The sequence below is a fragment of the Apteryx mantelli genome, chromosome 4 (genome assembly GCF_036417845.1).
Source record: "Apteryx mantelli isolate bAptMan1 chromosome 4, bAptMan1.hap1, whole genome shotgun sequence".
In the NCBI taxonomy this organism is placed as follows: Eukaryota; Metazoa; Chordata; class Aves; order Apterygiformes; family Apterygidae; genus Apteryx; species Apteryx mantelli.
In genome coordinates this window covers 23,184,173-23,205,093 of record NC_089981.1, presented here as the reverse complement: position 1 = coordinate 23,205,093, position 20,921 = coordinate 23,184,173, and the positions used below count along the sequence as shown (strand labels likewise).

The 20,921-nt window shown below is 38.7% G+C and overlaps 1 protein-coding gene across 1 annotated transcript in view; it reads right to left on the bottom strand.

The window, feature by feature from the left end:
* The window catches only part of BRSK2 (BR serine/threonine kinase 2), a 319,563-nt gene extending 299,425 nt beyond the window's left edge, over positions 1–20,138 (bottom strand). The window contains exon 1 of the mRNA XM_067295501.1: positions 20,045–20,138. Coding sequence (XP_067151602.1) covers positions 20,045–20,138 — 94 coding nt within the window. The remainder of the gene's footprint in view (positions 1–20,044) is intronic.
* Between the last annotated feature and the right edge of the window lie 783 nt (positions 20,139–20,921).

The following is a 20,921-nucleotide window of genomic DNA, read 5'->3' as shown; positions in this document are numbered from 1 at the left end:
TAAAAAGATATACACTAGACAACACTAGAGAAATACAGGATGATGACAGGTATAAAGAAGATAAATCAAAAATGCCCACTTTTCTGAATACCAGGATGCATGATACCTGAAAAAAGTAGGTGGGAACAAAATTTAAAAAGGAGAAGGAAATAGTAGGAGAAAAGGGTATTGATGCTGCTTTTCATTCATCTGGGGGTCTGCATAACATATAATCAAACTAAGTCACTGCCACATAGTATCACTAAGAGTTTAAAAGGATCTGGAAAAAACAAAACAAAACATTCAAATGGATATTGGGAATAGATTCATACCTCTGTATTAAAACAAAAGAAAAAAATCACCCAGATATAAGGCTTGACACATCAGGACAGAAAACAATCACTAACCAATAGACATTGGTGGGGGGGGCAGAGGAGTAATCCTACTATTGGCAACTCTAACATCAGCTGCCGCAACATTTCTAGAATTGTCCACCAAACATCTACTACACAATATTGGAACAAGACAGACCACTGCTCTGATACAAAAAGCTGTTTTATCATAACATTCCTGTTGTGCCCATCAAGCCCTACACTGTGTAACTCTAATTGCAGTATAGAGTACAGATAGCCAAGACAGTTTCAAATTAGGCAATTCAGGTATCTGTCTGACTGACCACAGCAGTCTGGAGCCCCGGGCAGAAACTGCAGTGTAAACATAAACAAAGTTGAACTAGGGCTGAAAGGCTGCCATTTGGCCTTGACAGTGCCAAATGGCATAAGATTTTGGACAACGTCCAAAATTGATCTAAAAGGCAGGTCCCTTACAGTTTTGCATCTTATTCACATGAAAACTAAGTATGTGATTGCACTCACTTTTGGAACAAGAATACCTATTCCTCCATGCCTTCTCCTGAAATTCAAAGGTGTTTAGACTTCAGATTTAAATTTTTACCTATAACTAACAGCAGCTCTGTTTAATTGTGCCTGTTTCACCTATGTGATTGTTTATTAATGAGTATTAACACAAAATTAACACCTTCTAGGTCATCTAAGGAAAAAGATATACAAACATCATGAAGCCTGATGCAGACAGCAGGGAGCGCAGGGAAGCAACCAAGTGAGTAAACCTCAAATGAAGGATTATCCTTATTTTCTCAAGGATTTAATTCCAGCAAGGAACTGAACTAGTGACCTTCAATTCCTTACCACCTCCTGCTGCCCACAGTCAGATAAACTAAACCCAGTCCTATAGAATTTTATCAAGATCTCTCTAGAGAGAAAGTCACTTTTGGACTAGAGGCCAAGCACAAGAATTTTAAGTCTAAAGGTCAATTTTCTGAGAAAACTGTAAGTACCTATGAATAAGTTATAACAGAGGCAATATCCAAGCTGTGGCTATTACATCAGTATAGAAATAAAATTGCTGTAAGTTCAGAGAATGTTTACTTATAGAAAGAAAGGAAGAAACTGGTAAAGATTATGGAAAGGCTTTTTCAAAGACAGAAACAATCATGCACCTATTGGCAGAAAATGTGTGACATTAAATCTTTAGACACCAAAACATGCCCTCTGTGTATGTGTGTGAGCACGTGCATGTTTTTCTTTTTTAATTAACAGCAATGCTTGGAAAGAAGGAATCCAGTAACTAGGCCTTTTCCAGAATTTAAAATCTACAGTCTCTGCCTTTATATGGAGGGTCAAATCTATAACTAGGGTAACCCATGCAGCTGTACTGAAGTCAAAGGCTCTCAACCAAGTGATGCCAGTTGAGGATCTGGTCCATAAAGTCACATAACCTGATCTTTCTTTCATTCAGTCTAGAATAAAATAAACTCCACTGAAGCTGATGGGATACAAGTGCAGACTCCTCCTTGAGTAACACATTGTTAGACTCTATTTTCTGTGTAGCAGTATAAGCCTAAAGTAAGACTCCCTAACCTCAGAACAGTTGGGCCAATTTTACAACAGCATAAGCAAAAGCCCAGTTTGCCTGTGGAGAGAGAAAAATTCTGGGCTTCTTCATGATCTCACATATCCCACTTTTATAGCCTGTGATTACACTAAAGACCATTAAGTTTTTCAAAATGGCAAGTGAGTCAATCACACGCCATGGTGCTGAGCTTGCAACAGTGGCACAGATCAAGACCTCTCCACTCCCTTTGAAATCCAAGTCTGGATTGCTTCAGCATGTTTTTCAGTAAACCAGTTGCTTTCAAATGCTACAGTTCGATTTGACAAAGCTGCTGGCAAGGCTGGGAATCAAGTTAAATTCAGATGCACCCAGCGGGAGGGGAGGAGATAAATAAATAAAGGGGTGAGCACTAAGGTGATCCTATACCACTGACCTGCTGAATGCCAGTCAAAGAATGTTTTCTACAGTGAGAGAAGAATAGGAAAACTTAAAAACATTATTTCCAATACTGTCAATACTTGTTACTATCAGAGTCATGAGACTGGTTTTCTGGAAGTACTGAATATGTATTCTCTCTTAGTCACCCACTTACATTCCTATTACTAAATAGTTATCTTCAGCAGTGTACGTCATTTTAAATAAGCATCACCGCTGACAATAAGTGAATGCATCAGGGGTTTGTTTTTTTGGGGTACAGCTTATTATCAAATTGCATTTGACTAATATTTCCATATATACCCTTTACATTAATGCTCGTGGCCTAAAGCCCTTACTGAAGCTGATTAGTGTGCACATAATTCAGGAGCAGCAATTACAAAATATTCTCACTTAAAATGACTTTCTAGCAGGATCCTTTTGCTGACTTGAGTATAGTGACTCTTACATGAACACTAATGGAAGACAACAAGGTCTATACTAGGACATGATACTGCTGTCTCAAACTACTGTAAATCCAAAGAAATGTCAACGAAGTACTGGACTCACATCAGGGAAAAAAGTATAGGAAGAACAAAAATCTGGCTTATTACTATTACAGAATTTTCATACAAAACAATCTCTGGACACAATGTAAATGATGCAATCCTGATGACCAGGGAAAAGTTTAGATTCTCCTGTAGAACACCCTGTTGTATCCAAAGAAAACCAAAAACCTGAGGATGGCAATGTGTCAGTTTAAAACCTATGTTTAAATACTTCTAATTTGTATATGAATTGGCTAACATTACACAACTTCTAAAGTGTTGCTGAAATAGCAAATCTATGCTGCTTCACAGCAGGACAAATATTAGGTTGGCAAAGATTGATAATGTGACCTTTGCAAAGACATCTAGGAACAAAAACAGAGCCAGTAATAGGGTGAATTAATTTTAAACACTTTCAGATCTCAGTACTTTTAGTTAGGAGATAATAGGAAATGGAAGAAAAAGTGCATTTCAGACAAATATTCACCATGTGAAGGTACATCAAGCTACTGATGCTATATTCACAGCTGCTTCTCTGTTAAGGAAGGAAGTCTTTGGGATTTAATTCCTCCTAGGATACATGTACAATCACACTGGGATCAAACCAAAGGTCTATCAGGTTCAACAGCCTCCCTCCAACAGGAGCTATAAACCACTTCAAATTCATTTTTAGGCTAGAAATAACCACAATTTGAGATTTGTGGCAAAAAAAAAAAAGATATATCTATTTAAAACAATCAAAATGTGGGGGAAGAAGGCTATGTTTTACTAGTTGAAGTATGACTCACCTTCCTCATCTCACTCTCCCAGTCTAGTAACTCAAAAACAACTTGTTTTTTTAAAGCTTTGAAATTGCCACAGGCTTGAGGCAAAACTTTGCTCCTGAAAAGAAATGCAGGGAACTGAAACGACTCTAAAAAATGAAATGACTGCTAGGTCAGGCCTAGCACTGGCCTTCCACATCAGGGTGAATTTCACCCTTGGTTAATTACACCAGCATAACAGAGTATAGAAAAACAGCTCAAAATACTTATTTAAAACTAATGATGCCAGCTCATTTGAGGACAGTAGTAGGCTCCACAGAACCATGTTCCACTGTGTTCACATAGCAGTGATTCGCCACTGTTTCTACATAGAGACAGAGCTACACATACCACCTGAGAGGAAAGATGCAAAACGCAATAAAAATTGTGAATTCCCTTATCATGTCTCTTGCACTGTTACCACTTTTATGGATTTAGTTAAGATTGTTGTAGCACACACTAATAAATGTCAGAAAGTGCTTTTGCTTAGGCTCTTCAACTCTAATTTGACAAGTCATGTTATTGGGGAGGAAAAAATAGATATCTAAAAGGCCTAATGTTTCTTTAACAACAGTGCCTGAGTTGGCAATAATCCATTTTTATTCTGCCTACAATAAACGACCGGCAATCTGCTGCAGCCATGTGTTAAGATGTCTTGTGTTTTAAACCACAAACAAGAAGCTGAATAAGCAAAATTAAAACAATCATGTTTTGGAGACTGACAGTTACTCACTTAAGCAAGAGCTAGTGATTCCTCAGCTTCTACTACCATTCTGCACTCTTTAATGATTAAAAAAACAGCTCCAAAGAGACAAAGGCTCTGAGCCTTTAACATTTAAAGATCCAGAATCTCCTCTCTCCATTTATCTTATTTTTATGCCAACATCTCTGCTTAATTCAGTGAATTTTACATTTTTGCAATTTAGAGCAGGAAAAGCCCCCATAAGTTTTCACTTTCAAGATCAAGGATAGTATAAATTTGGGAAGAGAGGGGGATTATTGCTTATTTCTGGCTTTCCCCTTACATTTTACTAGGTGCCCCAAACTGTGGTTGGATGGACTCCACAATTGATGGAAAACTGGCACAAAAGAAATATCAAGGCTTCCCCCCCCAGAAGTGGCAAGGCTGAAACACTACTTTTGCATGGTGCATCTCAGCTGGTATATATGTCTCTTGATAATTGCTATCACTTAAACCAGAGGTGACCAGAAGCCTTATCCAGTAGGGCCACAAATTTACACCATTCACAGAACAAAGTTCAACCACATACTGAGAAAAGGACTCATATCCTACGACCATTGTCTATTATTGAAAGAAGTCCAATATATTTGGCATCCTAAAGCTTTCTTTCACCTCTTCCATTAGTCTCATTCAGTAACTTCACTTTCATTTTGCAGTCACACAGTAGGTCTCAAACATCACAGTCAAGAATTGATGCTTTTTAAAACAATTTTAACTGGGATTATTTTCCCTTAAAAAAATTGCAGAAATTATTATTTCTGCTCAGTATGTTATATAAAAGCCTTTTTTTGTTTTAAACACAATTTCAGGCTTCAATCATAATGAAATTGTCTACTTTCTTATAAAGACAGTATTTATAAAGTAATATAGTTACAGATATCACATGACTTTGACATTTGCTGTAGTTATGAAAAGGGAACAAGTCAAATGCATCCCTGGTGCAGCTTTTAAATGCAAATGTTTTTTCTGAAATTTTTACTCTAGCTTACCATCTCAAAAATAGTAAGGAGTAATATTTTACTTCATCTACTTTCTGAACTCCCATTTTTGCTACTCAGTATGTCACTTAGTTCTAAAAATAGGGCTCAAGTGGAACTTAAATGATAGCTAAATCTTGCGCTAGCAAAAGGATAAATTTCACTTCTAGGGCATTGATGGAAAGAAAGTCCTGTCATTCCTCCTTCCCCATTAGCTGAAATATCGTTCCAAGCAATAACTTGCAATATAACCATCGTTAATGCCTGTAACACAGACTTGTAAAGTCGTCCCTTAAAAAAAAAAAATCTTTGATATTTCAATTTTCTCAAGTTCATCAGCAGCCTCCTCAGAAATGCCTGCATTCCTAACAATTCAGCCAGTCTTCAGAACAGCCCATTAGCCTCTCCACCCACTTCACACCGACCTATACCCTTTCCCAGCAATAGTTCTGGAAGCTGAAGCTTACTCAAATAGCATTTGTAAATATCACTTTGCCAAATAAGACTTGCTATTATGAACCGGGTGCATTTATTAACCTCGCTTTGCCTTTTACATTCAGCTCTCAAATTGAGGTGGGGGTGGCAGTGAGGTGAGGATTGGAAAGAAGAGGAGATCTGCAACTTCATGTAGCAGCTTAATTTGAGTGTGAGGCATTTTTAAAAGGTTTCTCTACCAGTCTGTCAGAATTTCCAAAGAGGAGCCCAAATACACACCAGAGGGCTGTTGCCTGCAGGAAAATGAAACTGCTGCATTTTAGCACTGCAGTATAATTCCATCAGTTCTACAGAAGCTTAAATAAAACTGACCAAGTTATAAATCTTTTGCAAGTAGAAGACAGCATCATGCTAACAGAGTTTTACTCAGTGACATTTTGTTTTATAGATCAGAAACAAATGTCCTTAAGGAAAGAAGCAACAAAAGTCAGTGTGGCCACAAATTGTCAAAATGGGAACATCAACAGAATTCTTCTGCATTATAGGATAGTTAAAACAACTTTAGTGTTAAATTGCAGCCACAAAGATTTCAGCGCTTGTATATCAAGAGTATGATAATCAAAAAGAAGCTATGGAAGACAAATACAGTATGAAAAGGCATCAACCCCACCTGGAAAAAGCAGGCTATATCCTCAGGTGGTGAAAATGAGATACATTGAACAAAGTGGAACTTACACAGATATACACTAGCAAAAAAATAGTATAACTGGGCCTAAAAAGTGGAGTTATCCCAGAAACTGCAGTAATTATGGCCTTTCCATACTGCCTAAAGTATTAATACTACCTTGCTAATTCTGTCAGCCCCTAAAAGAAGGTCTTTAAGTATCGTCTTAGTTTTACGGCAGGGCATTATAAGAAAAAAAAAAACACTAACTTGCCAAAGGCTACACCCTGAGCCAATGGCAGAGCCTGTCAGGGTCCAGGAAGACTACGCAGTTATTTTTTGTGAGTAGACTGTCTTCTAACAGCACAATGACATGAACAGGACCCGTTTCATACAAGTGTGTCTACTACTGCTGCCCCAAGAAATCACCCAACTAGGATTCCGCAGTATTTTAGAGAGCAAAAAACAAACAGGGTCCAATTCTTTGAGAACCTTTAATTCAATGGGAGCTGAAAGCACTGGACAATCTTTCACAAGAGATTTAGAACTCTACAAGATCAAGCACAGGTTGGCATTTTGTATACACAAAGAAAACATCCAACCTTAACACGAAACCACCAGCACAGAGTAAGCGTGCACTGCATTATGTATACAAATGCTTGGCTTACTCGCATTGACTTCTGTCTGATGTTCAGTTTTTCCACTGAGCAAAACAAGGGCAGAACTATCACTGGTGCAAGTAAACAATCTGGGTAAAGATAGGGAAGCACAGACTTCTGCATAGGGCAAGGGTTCTAGTGCTCTCATAGACTTACTCAACTCTCATCCAGCATACCCTGCCCTATTTTCAGTGCTGCCTGTGCCAGGAGATATATCAGCAGTATATCTTCCTGTGGTAAAGTCACTCCTCCAATTACTATGTAGACATTCTTTTCCAAGACCCTTCGCCATGCCATGCTTCCAGTTCCCACCAGTTCAATGAAGAGAACAAGGCCTACAGCAGCGGGCTTTCTCCCCTCTGGTGAACTCTTCAGAAATTTCCAGTAGAGAAGTAGACACTTAAACAGCAAACAAAAAGTCAGTTTGCTTTTCTAAAGAATATTTTTTATGAATCCTTGAGAAGCAGTCTATGGACCACCTGGTTTCCCAGGCCACAGGCTCTAAACCATTGAGTTAGAATAACTAAGTGTCAGTGGAGCTGAAAAGGTTCTCAGCTGTCACTCATCTAACCTTTGGTGATAATAGTACTATGGGCATAGATCCAGAAACCATTCCCATTGTTGCACCATTTCCCCTAAGCAAGAAGGGCCACCTGGTAAGAAGATGGCTGCCCCAACCATGCTAGTAGCCTGGCTGTTGCTGCCCCTAGCAAAAGTACCGTAACGCCAAATGCAGGACTTTCTCTACATGCTGAAGATTAATGAAGACTTGTTGGGTGGTTTCAGTACACGTATGTGATTGAATACTTTTAGCAGCAGTTCTTCTCTAGCATTCCAATATTTGCCTGGCCTTATTTGCCCGTTAGCTGAGCAGACAGACTTCTGCTTTAAGGATGAAAGACAGTAATTTGTAAAATGCTGTGCCCATATTTTCAGTTTGAATTGAAATTGCTTACAGTATCATTCCACTTTGTGCTCTAATTTGTTTGAATATTCACTGCAGAGGAGATGTATTCCTATGCTGCTCTTAACTAGAACACTGCCAGAGGTCTGCCTCCACTATCAATGAGAAACTTGCTTATGGGTCATGGTCCCCTCTCAGAAAAACTTGAGCAAGGCCTTGAAGTCATGGTGTAACTGGAGTGGGGAACTTGTCTAAGTAATGTTTTCAGCACAATCAGAAAACAACCAGAAGCAAAAGTGATGTAATTTCACAAATACAAGTAGTGAAATAAGCCACAGACCCAGAAGAAAAGCAGCATAGGACAAAAACCAGAAACACTAGGGACAGATCTTTCTTTTTTAAAATAACTACTGATTTTAATCAAGCTTTAATATTTAAGTGGGTGGGAGGTCTGGAAAAAAATGTAGATGATACTAGTTTCAAAAGCTAGTGAGAGAAAAACTGTTTATGGCTGCTGCTGCTTGCAAAGCGGGAAGATTCTTAAAAGCTGTGCCACTCATGGCCATGCCTTTTCAACAAAACAAATGCCTGTGTTTAATAGGGCTATGGCACTTGTGTCATTGCCAAGTTCTACTATAATACTTGGCTTTGTCTTTGGCGACCATTTCTGTATGGACTGGCATCGTGAACACACAAACAGCTCTCAGTGTTCCTCTCAGCTTTCTGCAAGAAAGAACTACTTCAAATACGGCCACTGTACCAAAATGGATACACGGAGGAAATACAGCGAGGGCTCCCTTCTTCCCACACTCCCCAATCACTGAGCTCATCTTGCAAACCGAAGAGACCTGGTTCTAGCCTCCATCCTCCCTGCTTTGTATTGCTCCAGCAACATAAATTAGGCAGGAATCCAGCTGGGTGGGGATTCCCCAAGAATTAGGGAATCCCAGTGTGGCTTAGTGCCACTCTTCCTTCCCAGCTTTGGTTAAGGGTCTTAACCAAGGTGAGGGGCAATGTCTGAAGAGCAGCTGTACTCCAGCAATCCCAATATGCCATAGCAGTGGATTGGGACTCCTGTCATGAGCATCATAACCAAATGCAATTCAGAGACATTGTGCTGTTTATGACAGCTTTGTTTTAGCCTGATTTCCTGAGGAAACAAAATTTAGCTGTTCAGGCTGTTAGTCTGCAATTCCCCCTTACCTTTGGAATACATTAGCCAGTTTCAACCAAGTTTGACAGAGCAAGGGAAGTCTCAAAGATTCTCTAAGTTCTGTGGGAAGTGCTGAATGTCTGGGGGAAAGACATACAAATTAATGCTCCCACAAAGGAAAGAATAATTGTGATTTAGTTCTTACTATATTCTGAGAGCAAGCAACAAAGTTAACAGCCAGCAGTGAGTTCCAAATCACCACAAACACTCTCTCTGCCCAGCCCAAGAGACAGGGAACATGAGACAGGAGGAGGATGAGGTAACACAGAACACAAACCTAGAAGAAACCTGGCGTCATTAGTTCCACAGCTCACTGAACAATTTATCATTTAGTTGCATGGGATAATACAGAAAAGTTGAGGCTGTAAGGGCTCTCTGGAGATCATCTAGTCCAATGCCCTGTGCTCAAACCAGGTTCAGCTACAGCAGGTTGCTGAGGGCCATGTCCAGTTGAGTTCTGACTACCTCCAAGGATAGAGACTCCACAACTTCTCTGAGCAACCTGTTCCAGTGTTCAGCCACCCTCACAGAGAAAAAGGGGTTTCTTATGTTTAAATGGAATTTCCTGTACACATACAGGCTCAACTAAGATTAATGCCTTAGCATGAAAAGGATTATACACATACAACACAAATCATCATTCCCATCAATTTACAACCTAGGTAAGAAATGTGAAGGGTGGAAGGAAAAAATGGAAAATAATTCTTGAAGGCCACACAATAAGTCAGCATTAATTTCTCAAAGGCAATCCATCTGTACGGGAAGTAAAAGAAAAATTCAGAACTCCTTTCTTTTCAGCCCACCCACTTTTTTTTATTTCTCTAATAGTAAGATGTGCTTATTTGGGGATAGACTGTGTTCTTGCTTTCTGAGTATTTCTACCTGCTCTTCCAGCAGTACTTGTCAGCCTATTTAAACAAAATTGGAAAGATTAAGAGGCTCAGTCTTGGAACTGTAATGTCATCAAAAGTTTTTTGAGACTTCCCTCTAAGGTCTTCATTAATTTTACTGAATAGCAACTACAGAAAGAACCAAATACCTGTCTAGCAACCTCTAGATTATGATGCCAGTCCCTGAATCAGCTTCCATTTCAAAGAGGCAAGGTAACTGAAGTAAAAACACAGATGACCAGAAATTCAAGAGGAAAACTGGAGACCCCTTCTGTATCTGCTGGCAGCAGGTCACCCCAATATGACAACCAAGCTGCCCATCATTCACAACCTGAAAATAAGAAATAAGTTTTGGCACAGGATACTGGGAAGACATGAAGAAATCTAGTAAGGTAAAAATCTGAGTCAAATCCTTCCCTTAATTCCTTAATTTTAGAGACAGGTGGCAGTTTATTAAAAGGAATCCACACAGTCACTGGACGAAACTTACCCAGGGCAAATGGCCAACATAATGTCCATGAGTAACCCAAGCCCTAGGCAGCATGGAATCAGCGCTAGGCATAAGAAATATTTAAACACGCCGTACAGCACGTTTCACTCTACAAGGGTCTGGAACTTGAAGTCATGTTTTCACCTACTTAAGTTTGAGTTTTAATTCAAATGCAATACTTGCATTTAAGTACCCTTAGCACAGTCATGGGCTAACTTAGCTCAAACTTTAGCAGAATGGAATGCTGTAAAGAAAGCTTTTTCCTGATCAAATAATCAGAACTGTCTTCCACTTATTTCTTAAGGCAAATCATAACTCATCATCAGCTCATGTTTAACTGCAAATACATCATTACTGGTCTCTCCTTCTCATAAGCTATACTACCATAGGGTCAAGGAGTCAACATCATGAACCAGGACTACAGTGTACCTAATTCTGGACAAACGCAAAACAAAACACTGCCCTTTCCATAGGTCCTCAAGAGGACATTTGAGTAAAAATACAGTGTCCACACTGACAGCTACAAAAAAAATAAGGAAAAAAGTGAAAGAAGAGAAAGCCACGCAATTCTATCAAATTTTTCTCCTGGGTCAACACAAAGACCTGGCACATTCTCATCTTCAGCTGAAGGATGGCTGTTCAACCTTGGACAGATTTAAACAAAGGTCCAGGAACAGGCTTCACAGCGACAATAGAAAACGAACACATTTGTGGTCCAGACCAGTTTGCTTCTCCCAGATACCAGCTCCTCTTATTTTTGTTCCAATCAATAGTGCTTTTAATAGCTAAATGACAGGGGGACCAAATTTACAACACGCAAGGCTGAATACACAGAAGAATGACCCTGCAAAAGCAGAGTTCATTAATACATACGTAATGGATATATCATTAAAAAAATATACGCAATCTCAGATTCTTCTCCACTATTAAGCATATACTGCAAAATGGTAGCAAGGCAAAATTGCAAGAGCCTGAGGATATAAGGAGTACGTTGCTTGGTAAGTAGAAGCAGGCAGCCAGAAGAGCACTTGCTAAATGGATGCCTGAAAACAGTTTTCCATCAACTTTTTTTTTTTTTTTAACACTTAAAAAAGTTATGCACTTCACTGGAAACATTATCATGCCTACAGTCCCCATAAACTGAGTTGGAACACAAAAATATATAGTGTTTGCATACCCAAAGCCACTTGATGCTGGCTTCTCTTTCTCCCCTATCAACCCATTTACTGTCAGTTAATGTTACAAATCTTAGAATATAGTTTTTACCGGTAATAATCTCCTTTGAGTCAGTCACTGAAGTCTATTGCTTTTTCCAAAATTCTTCATTATTGAATCAGTGATTATCAGTGGATAGATGCTAGCTAAAAAAAACTGCAGAAGAGCCTGTTATCAGTGGTAAACTATATAAGAAATGGTCCCTTCCAGTCTACCCTCACCCTTTCCACCACTCCAAATTAAAAATAATGGTTTAAAAAAGAAATAAAAAAATTTTATTTTCCTCTTAAATATGCAATAGTCTTTATGCAAGGAACACATAGTAATAACAGCAAAAGGCTAAAAAGCAGAAACTGACTAGCAAAGCCAAAGGGAGGAAGAAAGTCCAGTTATCAGGGCTTTGTGAAAGAGCAATTTAGGGCAGCTTTAGGGCTACTTTAATTTATGCCAGCTGACAATGATATCTTTGGCCTTCAGGAAATAAACAGGAAGAGCAAATATTAAATACTCTTCTCAAAATATAACTGTAAGAACTGACAACTCAAGATAAGTTTTCCGTTCTTTCCACTCCAGCATTAAGTGACTACCCATCACCTACCTGTGTCAGCCTGAAGGTTATTTTGCACTACTATGGAGGCAACTCTTCCATTTGCAAGAGAATGTGCATGGATTTACTTAAAATATACACATTTACCATTTTTACTTTCTCCATAGTGCTTTTATCTTCAGTCTCTCCATCAAAACCTAACATACTTATTAATACTTAAGCCAAATCTACCCCTTTCTAAATATATCTTGCTTCCTTTGTTAATACCCTTTGCAATATTTTCAGCAGCTGATGCACCTTCATTTATTCTCCTTTAAAAACTGTATCACAAGGTCATCAAAAAAGAAACAATGTATGTTTGTACAATCTATAGGACAATGGAGACCTCCCTTGTACTTGTGTAACAGATGACAACTTCATGAAAAAAATGCTTGCAACTAAGTCAATATAGCGTAATACACTTTTATTAAGACTGCCAGCACAATTCCCTGTGTTCAACCTAAATCCCATTTAAACGCAATTTTCAAATCTAGGAAGCAGTGATGAAATCTTATGGGCAGATTGTCTGTGTGTTTTTCTGAATTTTATCAGTAATGGTTCTGGTATGTAAACAGAACAAAAGGAATAAATAGGGATGTTAACATTTTTATTTAAAATTAAAATGTTCCAGAAGTGTGCATTTGAAATTAAGTAAGTTTGAATCAGTCATATTTGTGCTTCTTTTAATACACCCTTCTGGAAAACTTCGCATCTTCCAAGCATGGGTGCTTATGGGAATCACTTTGAAACAGTACAGAAAATTAAATTTTCAATTTGCACATGCAAACATTAATGTTGGAATTGCTTGCACAACTATCCAAACAGAACTGAAGAGCTATGTGACATATCCAACAGACTACACAAGAATACAACTCAAACTTCAAATACTGATTAAGCACAATCAATCCATGGGTGGGGTAAAAAAGGGTGGGGGAAGGATAAAAATAGCTGTTTGCCAGAAAGTCTGAAACAAAAACTTAAAGGAAATCACTCTCTACTTACAGAAACTGCAGATGAAGATGGTTTGAGTTCATTAATACTATTTATAGTAAATTCATGTTAGTCTACAGATCGATACGAATGTTTTATAAAAACAGGACCATCCCATTTTCAGTTCTTGCATAATCTCATTCTACCATAAGCAAAGCAAATGGCATTATTGTTTAGGTTTGTTAAACATCTTGGGCTTATTTATAACAAAACCAAATAAAGAAAACTCCTTTTGGATACTTCTTAATGGAACAACCCATGACAAAAATTCCATCCTTACCTATTATGTGCTCTTCCTCCTACTGAAGTCAGCTCAACTTAAAACACTGACTTAACAAGGGTAACTTACAATATCTCAGCATTTAAAGAGAGGCACTCTGAGCATCCATTTATGTCTCCGCCTTGACTCCAACTCTACAGAAATTCACATCCATGCTTCCATCTCTTCTCATTTTGACTGCTCTCCTACGTGCATAATCTGTTACTCATGCAATGTCTCTTTTACTGCAGTAGGCATCAATTCCAAACTCATTTCCTTTCAGATTTCTTCTGAAAGCTAGATTTCCTTCCCATCTACGTTTGTTCTATATTCCCTGCCTACTGATTTTGATCAGGATATCAACACTTATTATCAGCAATTGCAATTATTAATTAACTCTATAAAGTAGACAAAATTAAAGACTCCCTAAAATGTAATATATAAAACAAATGTATGATATACTGAAAAACGCTGCACTGTTGGAGAATCCAAAATATTCACTGGCTGCTCCACTGTGATTTACAAAAGCAATTGTAAGGACCCATTCAAAATATTACGTTTGTTATTCTTATGGAGTCACAGGTTTTCCAGAGATCAGAAAAAAATTCTCTCTAGAGGTAAATTTGAGAAGCATTTTAAATTTCTCCAACCTCTCTCATCGTTCTACTATAGTCTTTCCCACTGCAGTAGCACTAAAGGCCATTAGAGTAGTGACAGAAAGTAGAAAAATGCTTGAGCAGCATGAAAACTGTAATTGTGAAATCACTGCTTCTGCAGTTCCTGTGGATGTCTGAAATTTAGGTACATAAATAGTCACATGGTCCTACTCATTTGACAGGGCATCTGGATTTTAACAACTATTAGTTGAGAAAAGAAAAAATTAAAAGCCTGCTCCTGTTTCAACAAGTCTGCGGTAATTTGCTACTAATACTGAGATAAAAGACTGCAGACATACCTGTACAGAGTTCATAGAAGAAGGAAGGCCAACATTTATTTTCCCTATAGTTGGCAAACAGGAGTTTGCAAGTAAGAGATGAAAGCCATATAAAAGGGGAATCTGAGTTCGGCAGCCTGATTTTGAGGTCTATGTATCAAGGTAGCACTAGTTGTCGGAAATGCTGGCAAACAGTACTTTTGAACAATCAGACCAAAGGTATCTAAAGTTAACAAAGACCAAGTTCCTCAAAACTTATGACCTTTACTTGAAAATTCAGTCAAACTCACTACAGCATACTAGGCAACATTTTGTTAAAAAGAGTTTTTCTTATGATCTCTATTGCCAACAACACTGCTTGCAATATTGTATTTCTGTGATTATTAATTAACCACTTAAGTCCTCACAGACTATCATGACAAAGGATACAGACTCACTGTTTTAAAAGAGATTTTCATAATAAAAATATATGTGAAAATATTAGTAAAGTATATACTATTTGAAAAAATAAAGTGCAATAAGGGACTACTATAATGATTTACACTTCTATAACTATATCCTCACCTAGACAGCTAAACTGCATGAAGCTGTACCCTTAGATTCTCTCTAGATCCACATTCAATAAAAAAAAGTATATTTGTAATAGTATAGATAAAAAGGATATACTTCCTTTAGCCTACTTACCTAAGGAACTGAGGCTTTGAGATCACACTGTCTACCAACACACCTCCAACAGATTTGAAGTTTTCAATTTCAGCAAAGTTTGACAGAGACAAATAAAAGAATTAGTAAACTTCAGTTTCTGCCAGTGTCATGAAAACAGGTGGTTAGGCTGTAAAGATGCATCCTGTTCAAGTTTCCACTGAATAAAAGGCTAATAAATTCACCAAGGCCCCAAATTTAATGGCTTCTCTTCTTGCACAGTCCAATAGCATACTGCTAAACATCTTACTGATGGCTTCTGTAGATAACTTGTTACACACAGAAACAGCTCTAAGTTACATGGTGCAGAATGCAGAAAAGGGATCCCTACACTTTTTCCATTGCTAGAACTGCCATGAGGTTCAAATGGAATTCTTTGTATTGAATGACTGCAGAACAGGGCTTAAAATGGAACAGAAGGAACAAGACAAAATGGATCAGCAACATTAAGTTTTTCATCAAGTTTCTCTCACAGTGAAGAGGATAACTCCCACCTAGAGACAGTGTTTTATTACTTGTAGACAAAACAGCATTTTGGAAATTTCAAGTGGACATTCATTTAGTGCCATGGCAAACAATGATGCTGAAGCCTATATAAGTGATCTTCAAATGAAAACACGTAAAAACCCTCTGAAATGCTGAAGCACTTCACAAGAAATACTTCAATTCCTCATCTTTGCATTCATTAATAAATATTCACTACAGTCAATCTGAATTACTGTAGAGTGCTTCAAGGGCAAAACAGGGGTTAATGAAGCCAAAAGAAAGACATGAACAAAAATATTCCCTTTTTCTTTAAGGGAAGAGTGAGAAATACAGAAAAAGCTGACTTCACACAGAATTAGTGGCAAAGGAAGAAGGGCCTCTGTTTAATGTATATAAGAAATCTAAAACTGCTTCATGTTCACATGATTGGGTTTTTTAAGGCATACTGTTTCCACATGTGTTATTCTAACACAACACACATCCTTTTGCTCATTACTGTTAACTACAATGAAAGCCTCCTATAATTAACTGTAGTACAATGTAATTCAATGAAATTTAAATAAACCAACCTGTCCCCACACACCCATGTATATATAATAGTCTTTTTCACACTGACATTTCTGTATAATAAAATGTTGTGAGCACAATAATTAAAATTATGCTACTGCTTGTATTCCTGTAAAACCGTGCAAATACAGATTCCATGAGCTATTCATTCAGTCGCTCAAAACAAGGGAGATGCTCTGAACCCAGCCTATTACAAAAGCAAATGGGTAACTGTCTTACTATTGTACTCTAATCAAATCACACATGTTAAATTCTTATGTTGCATTATTCAAAATAATTGTCCTTGGCTCCTACATCACTCCCACTATCAGCAGAGACCTAAGTGCACACGTTTTTCACAGCATTGCCCTATGTAGCCCTCTTCTGACTTCTCTCCCTAAGAGGCCCTAACCCCTCTTTGTGGCATCAGTCACTCAGCCAGTTTGATGCCCTGGCACAGAAGACTGCTCTCAGGACAAGCTCTGCATACTCTATTTTGAATTATAAGCAACACCTTCGACAACGTTTGTTACCCACCAATTTGAACTGAAGGCTTTTTACATGTCAGTTTTGCCCACCCACAGCCAGATGTCACCAGCTTCCACTAATGTCACAGACGCAGCATCTGGACCTCTTTGCAAGGACCAGTAGGCTCCTGTTGGTAAACACTTTTTTTCAGCTATTAATAAGGAAATCAGTGAGAGCTTCATGGAGAGCAACAAACCAGAGTTCTACTTACCATTGAATTCCCCTTCTGTGGCACCTTTTCTCAGGCTGTGTTGAACTGTGAACCCATCCTCCTTCCCCAAACCCTCTTCTTTTGATCTCAGTGAAGAGCAGGCAAGCGTGATTAACTGATTTGTATAATATTAAATATACCTGGGAGCAAAGCAAGAACTGCTTATCTGAAATAACTTTAGAGACAAGAATTCTTTACTTTAAATAAAAAATTATAGATAGGAAGATCACTGCAAAATGGATAGGACTTTGTACTTTCATTCCATTCACCACTACATTTTTCCAGATTTTATTTCACACTCCTTCCCTGTCCCACTGAAAAAACAGGAGAAAAAAAAATGCAAGCCATTATCTCCTAATCTTCCAAGCTTTAAACTCAAGCTGTAAAAGAACAAACCACTGTTTTCCTTCAACCGTATGCCATTGCAACCCAAATTCAAAGTTACACACCATGACAACATAGTATGGTGAATCAGGCCCTCATACTGCGCTTGTTGTCCTCTCCCTAAAATGCTGCAGGTTCCCTGCTTATCCTCCAAAACAAGCAGGATTAGGACTAGCAACATACCACACACTATTCATACCATTCTGCATGCTCCCAAATGTGATTAGCACAGAAAATGCCAGAAGACCAGAAAGCATCTTTTCCATATTTAGCCATGTATGTTTAATACCAAGTTAGATTTCACCTCAGTGTATTATTCAGTTGATCAAGGGCGGGTATAGCAAGGAAGAGAGAGGCTGACATCAGCTACTTTTAAGCTTTCTCTTCCTCCTCTCCCCCACCCCCAGCTTCTATGACACCATTGCATTGTGCATTTATGTGCACTCATGTGTGCAAACAACAGATTTATGTATAAAGATCTGTTATATGGTAAAATTATAAAATAAAACTTTCACCCTTGTCCAGCTGTTTGAATAACTGCAGAGGCCAACAGCAGCAAGCCTCTAAATACATTCTCTTCTCCCTCCACCCCCACCTCTCTAATCACTCCAGAGAAAGATAGGAAGATTAGCAGGGGGAAAAAAATAACCAAAGCTGCAGATAACCCTTTAGGACCACAACGTTAGGCTATGTGATTTGGAGCAAAAGGTTAATGCAACTGTATTTTCAGGAATCTCAGACACAATTGTATTTTTAAAGGGGAGGGAGGTGTTCTGAGAAGGTGAGAGAGAAGGAAATGGTGATGAAGACAAAAATGAATTTGTCATCTAGAGCTGGCTCTTTGATCACCTGGAGTATCCAGGAAAAGGTTGAATGCAGAAATAGAACAGTTTTATTACCAATACACTACAATTTTTTGGCAGACTATTTTCATTATCATCATCAGAACAGATTTTAGTAAGAATACAGCTGCATGAGTAAGGACTTATTGAGCTATGCAAAGAATAAAGGTGGTATCCAAAGAGTGACAGATAGCTACACTCAGCAGTGAAAAGACTCAGAAAAAATAAAATATAAATAAAAGTCACTTTCACTAGAAGACAATGTCATCTTCATCCATATCTGTGAACGGTTGCTATGGGGTTCATGGAGAGGAGGGAAGGATGGGGGGGGGTCATAATCAATCATCTCAGAAGAGCATTGCTTCTTACAGAGAAAGATCTGGATTTTGACTGTGTCCCTAAGAAAATTGCGGACTGCAGAGCTGCTGCCACGCAGGGCAGTTAGGAAGCAGGCAAAGCAGAGGCAGCAGCTGGGGATGGAAACGCCTATTAAATCCTTTAGACAACAGATGGGCAAAGCTCGGCTGGGTTAAAAAAAAAAACAACACAACACAATGCATCATGTTTTATTGTCCCACAATAATGAACAACACTTAACACCCACATGCCCAAAGAAGCCCCCTATGGCTGATCTTTCCCTCTCCCTAAATTATAATCTTGAGTCTTAAACCACCTGGGAGGGGGGGCTCCCAAACCAATGAATTTGCCAGATCCCATTGCTTATTGCACCTGTTACTATAAGAGGAAAAAAAATGAAAATAATAATCATAAAAAATAAACTAAATAGGAAAGACATTTAGGCTCCTTTTTTCTAAGGCTTTTTCTTTCAATTAATGCTCCTCTGCCCTTGAAGTGAATATGCTATCTATACAAGCAACAGCAAGTCCAGATCTTGAACGCATTTAGGGGATCTAATTATGTCATGTAGAGCAGAAGCACCTGCTCTCTGCTAATTCACTGCACTGTTTCCTCTTTTTAATATTTCTTACCATTATTCCATTCAGGAAAATCTGCTGGGGGCGAGTTTGATAAACAAGCTTTAAGAAAAATAATTAAATAACCTCCCCTCCCCCTCAATCCCTCCTACAAAAAAAAAAAAAAAAAAAACACCACACCACACAGGGTTCCCAGAATGAATTCTGCTACTGATCCTTTCTTTCTCTTTTATTTCAGACCCTACCCACAAAAAACACCAGCCCATCCATCCATATTTTCTAAATACCCATAGCAGTCAGTGCCACAGACATACTGTACATATTTCCCCCACCACCACCACCACCTGCACCTTAAGGACTACACCCTTTTCAATCATGATGTCATGAAATACTGCTGGTGACTCCCCCCCCACCACCACCTCCTCTGTACTACAGGCTGTGAACCTTTCATTTTAATGTAATTTGATTAAAAAGAAAAGACTCCTAAGTAGGGCAGTGAAAAAAATTGATGTGAAATTCACCACCATCAGATCATCTATTTTTTTCCTCTGCATACACTTTGGCTGTCATCAGAACAACACCCATTAGTAGGAGTAATGAACATAAAGCATCCTGGGCTTTTTTTTTTAAAGGAAAAAAAAAACTAGAAATAAAGGCAAAAATCCCTTAGGAATATTATCTCCACTGAAACAGCAAATGGGAAAACCTGAACCCTAAAATATCCCATCCCCAACACCTCACTGGCTGCTACAGCACCATCCCCCTAGTGCGGGTGTTGCTGCAAAAGAACCAACCTGTCTGTCCTTTTCCTAGGGTTTTCTCCAAACGATAGGGTCCAACATATTGTGCATGTTGAGCTCCGCTGCCTTCTTTCCCTGTTGATGTCATTTCTACCTGGATCTGTAAGTCTGCAATGAATATGTGCTGAAGAGCTGGAATTTCTCCCTCTGCAGTTCTTTAAATTCCCACTTTGCAGCTGGGCAAGCAAAGCACACTCTCTCTTTGCTTTAGTCCCCTTGGTTGCAGATTTTTCTCTTCCTCCTTCTTTTCTCTCTTGTGCGTGTTTTCTCTCTGGGTCTGTCTGGGACGCTGATGGATGAAGCAGTTATTTTAATGTTCAAAGAGGGGGATCTACGATCCAAGCCCAAGGAGCATGATGCTGGTGATCTGAGCTCCGCACGCCTTGTTCTCTCTAGGAGCTGTTCAAGGGAGAGCCAGAGCTAGAGCAGCGGAAGAGCCGGGGCCCACAGCTGAGATTGACATTACAAGCAGCCAATCCCCAACAACACCTGATCTCCCACCTCCTTCTCCCCTCCTCCTTCCACTACCTTTTCTTTTCCATCAGCAGCAGTTACTGCCTCTAACTGCTACAGAGCATCATGATCAACGGCAATAGCAATAACCTAAGTTTATCAGTCTATTGATAAGGCAACAATTAAATATAATTAGGGAGTATGTTATTTTAAGACCCAAACATGCACATTTCTCTGATTCATCCCCAACTAGGCAGCTGTACTTCCACTATATTGAAGTAAAGCTGAGGTTGTGGCAGGAAATAGAGGGAAAGAAGACAAAAAAAAAAAAAGCCTACTTCAAGAGATGAGCTTGAGAAATTCTTTGATTCTATTTGATTCTAGAGGACCTGCATCTTTTGCGGGGTTTGTGCTTTAA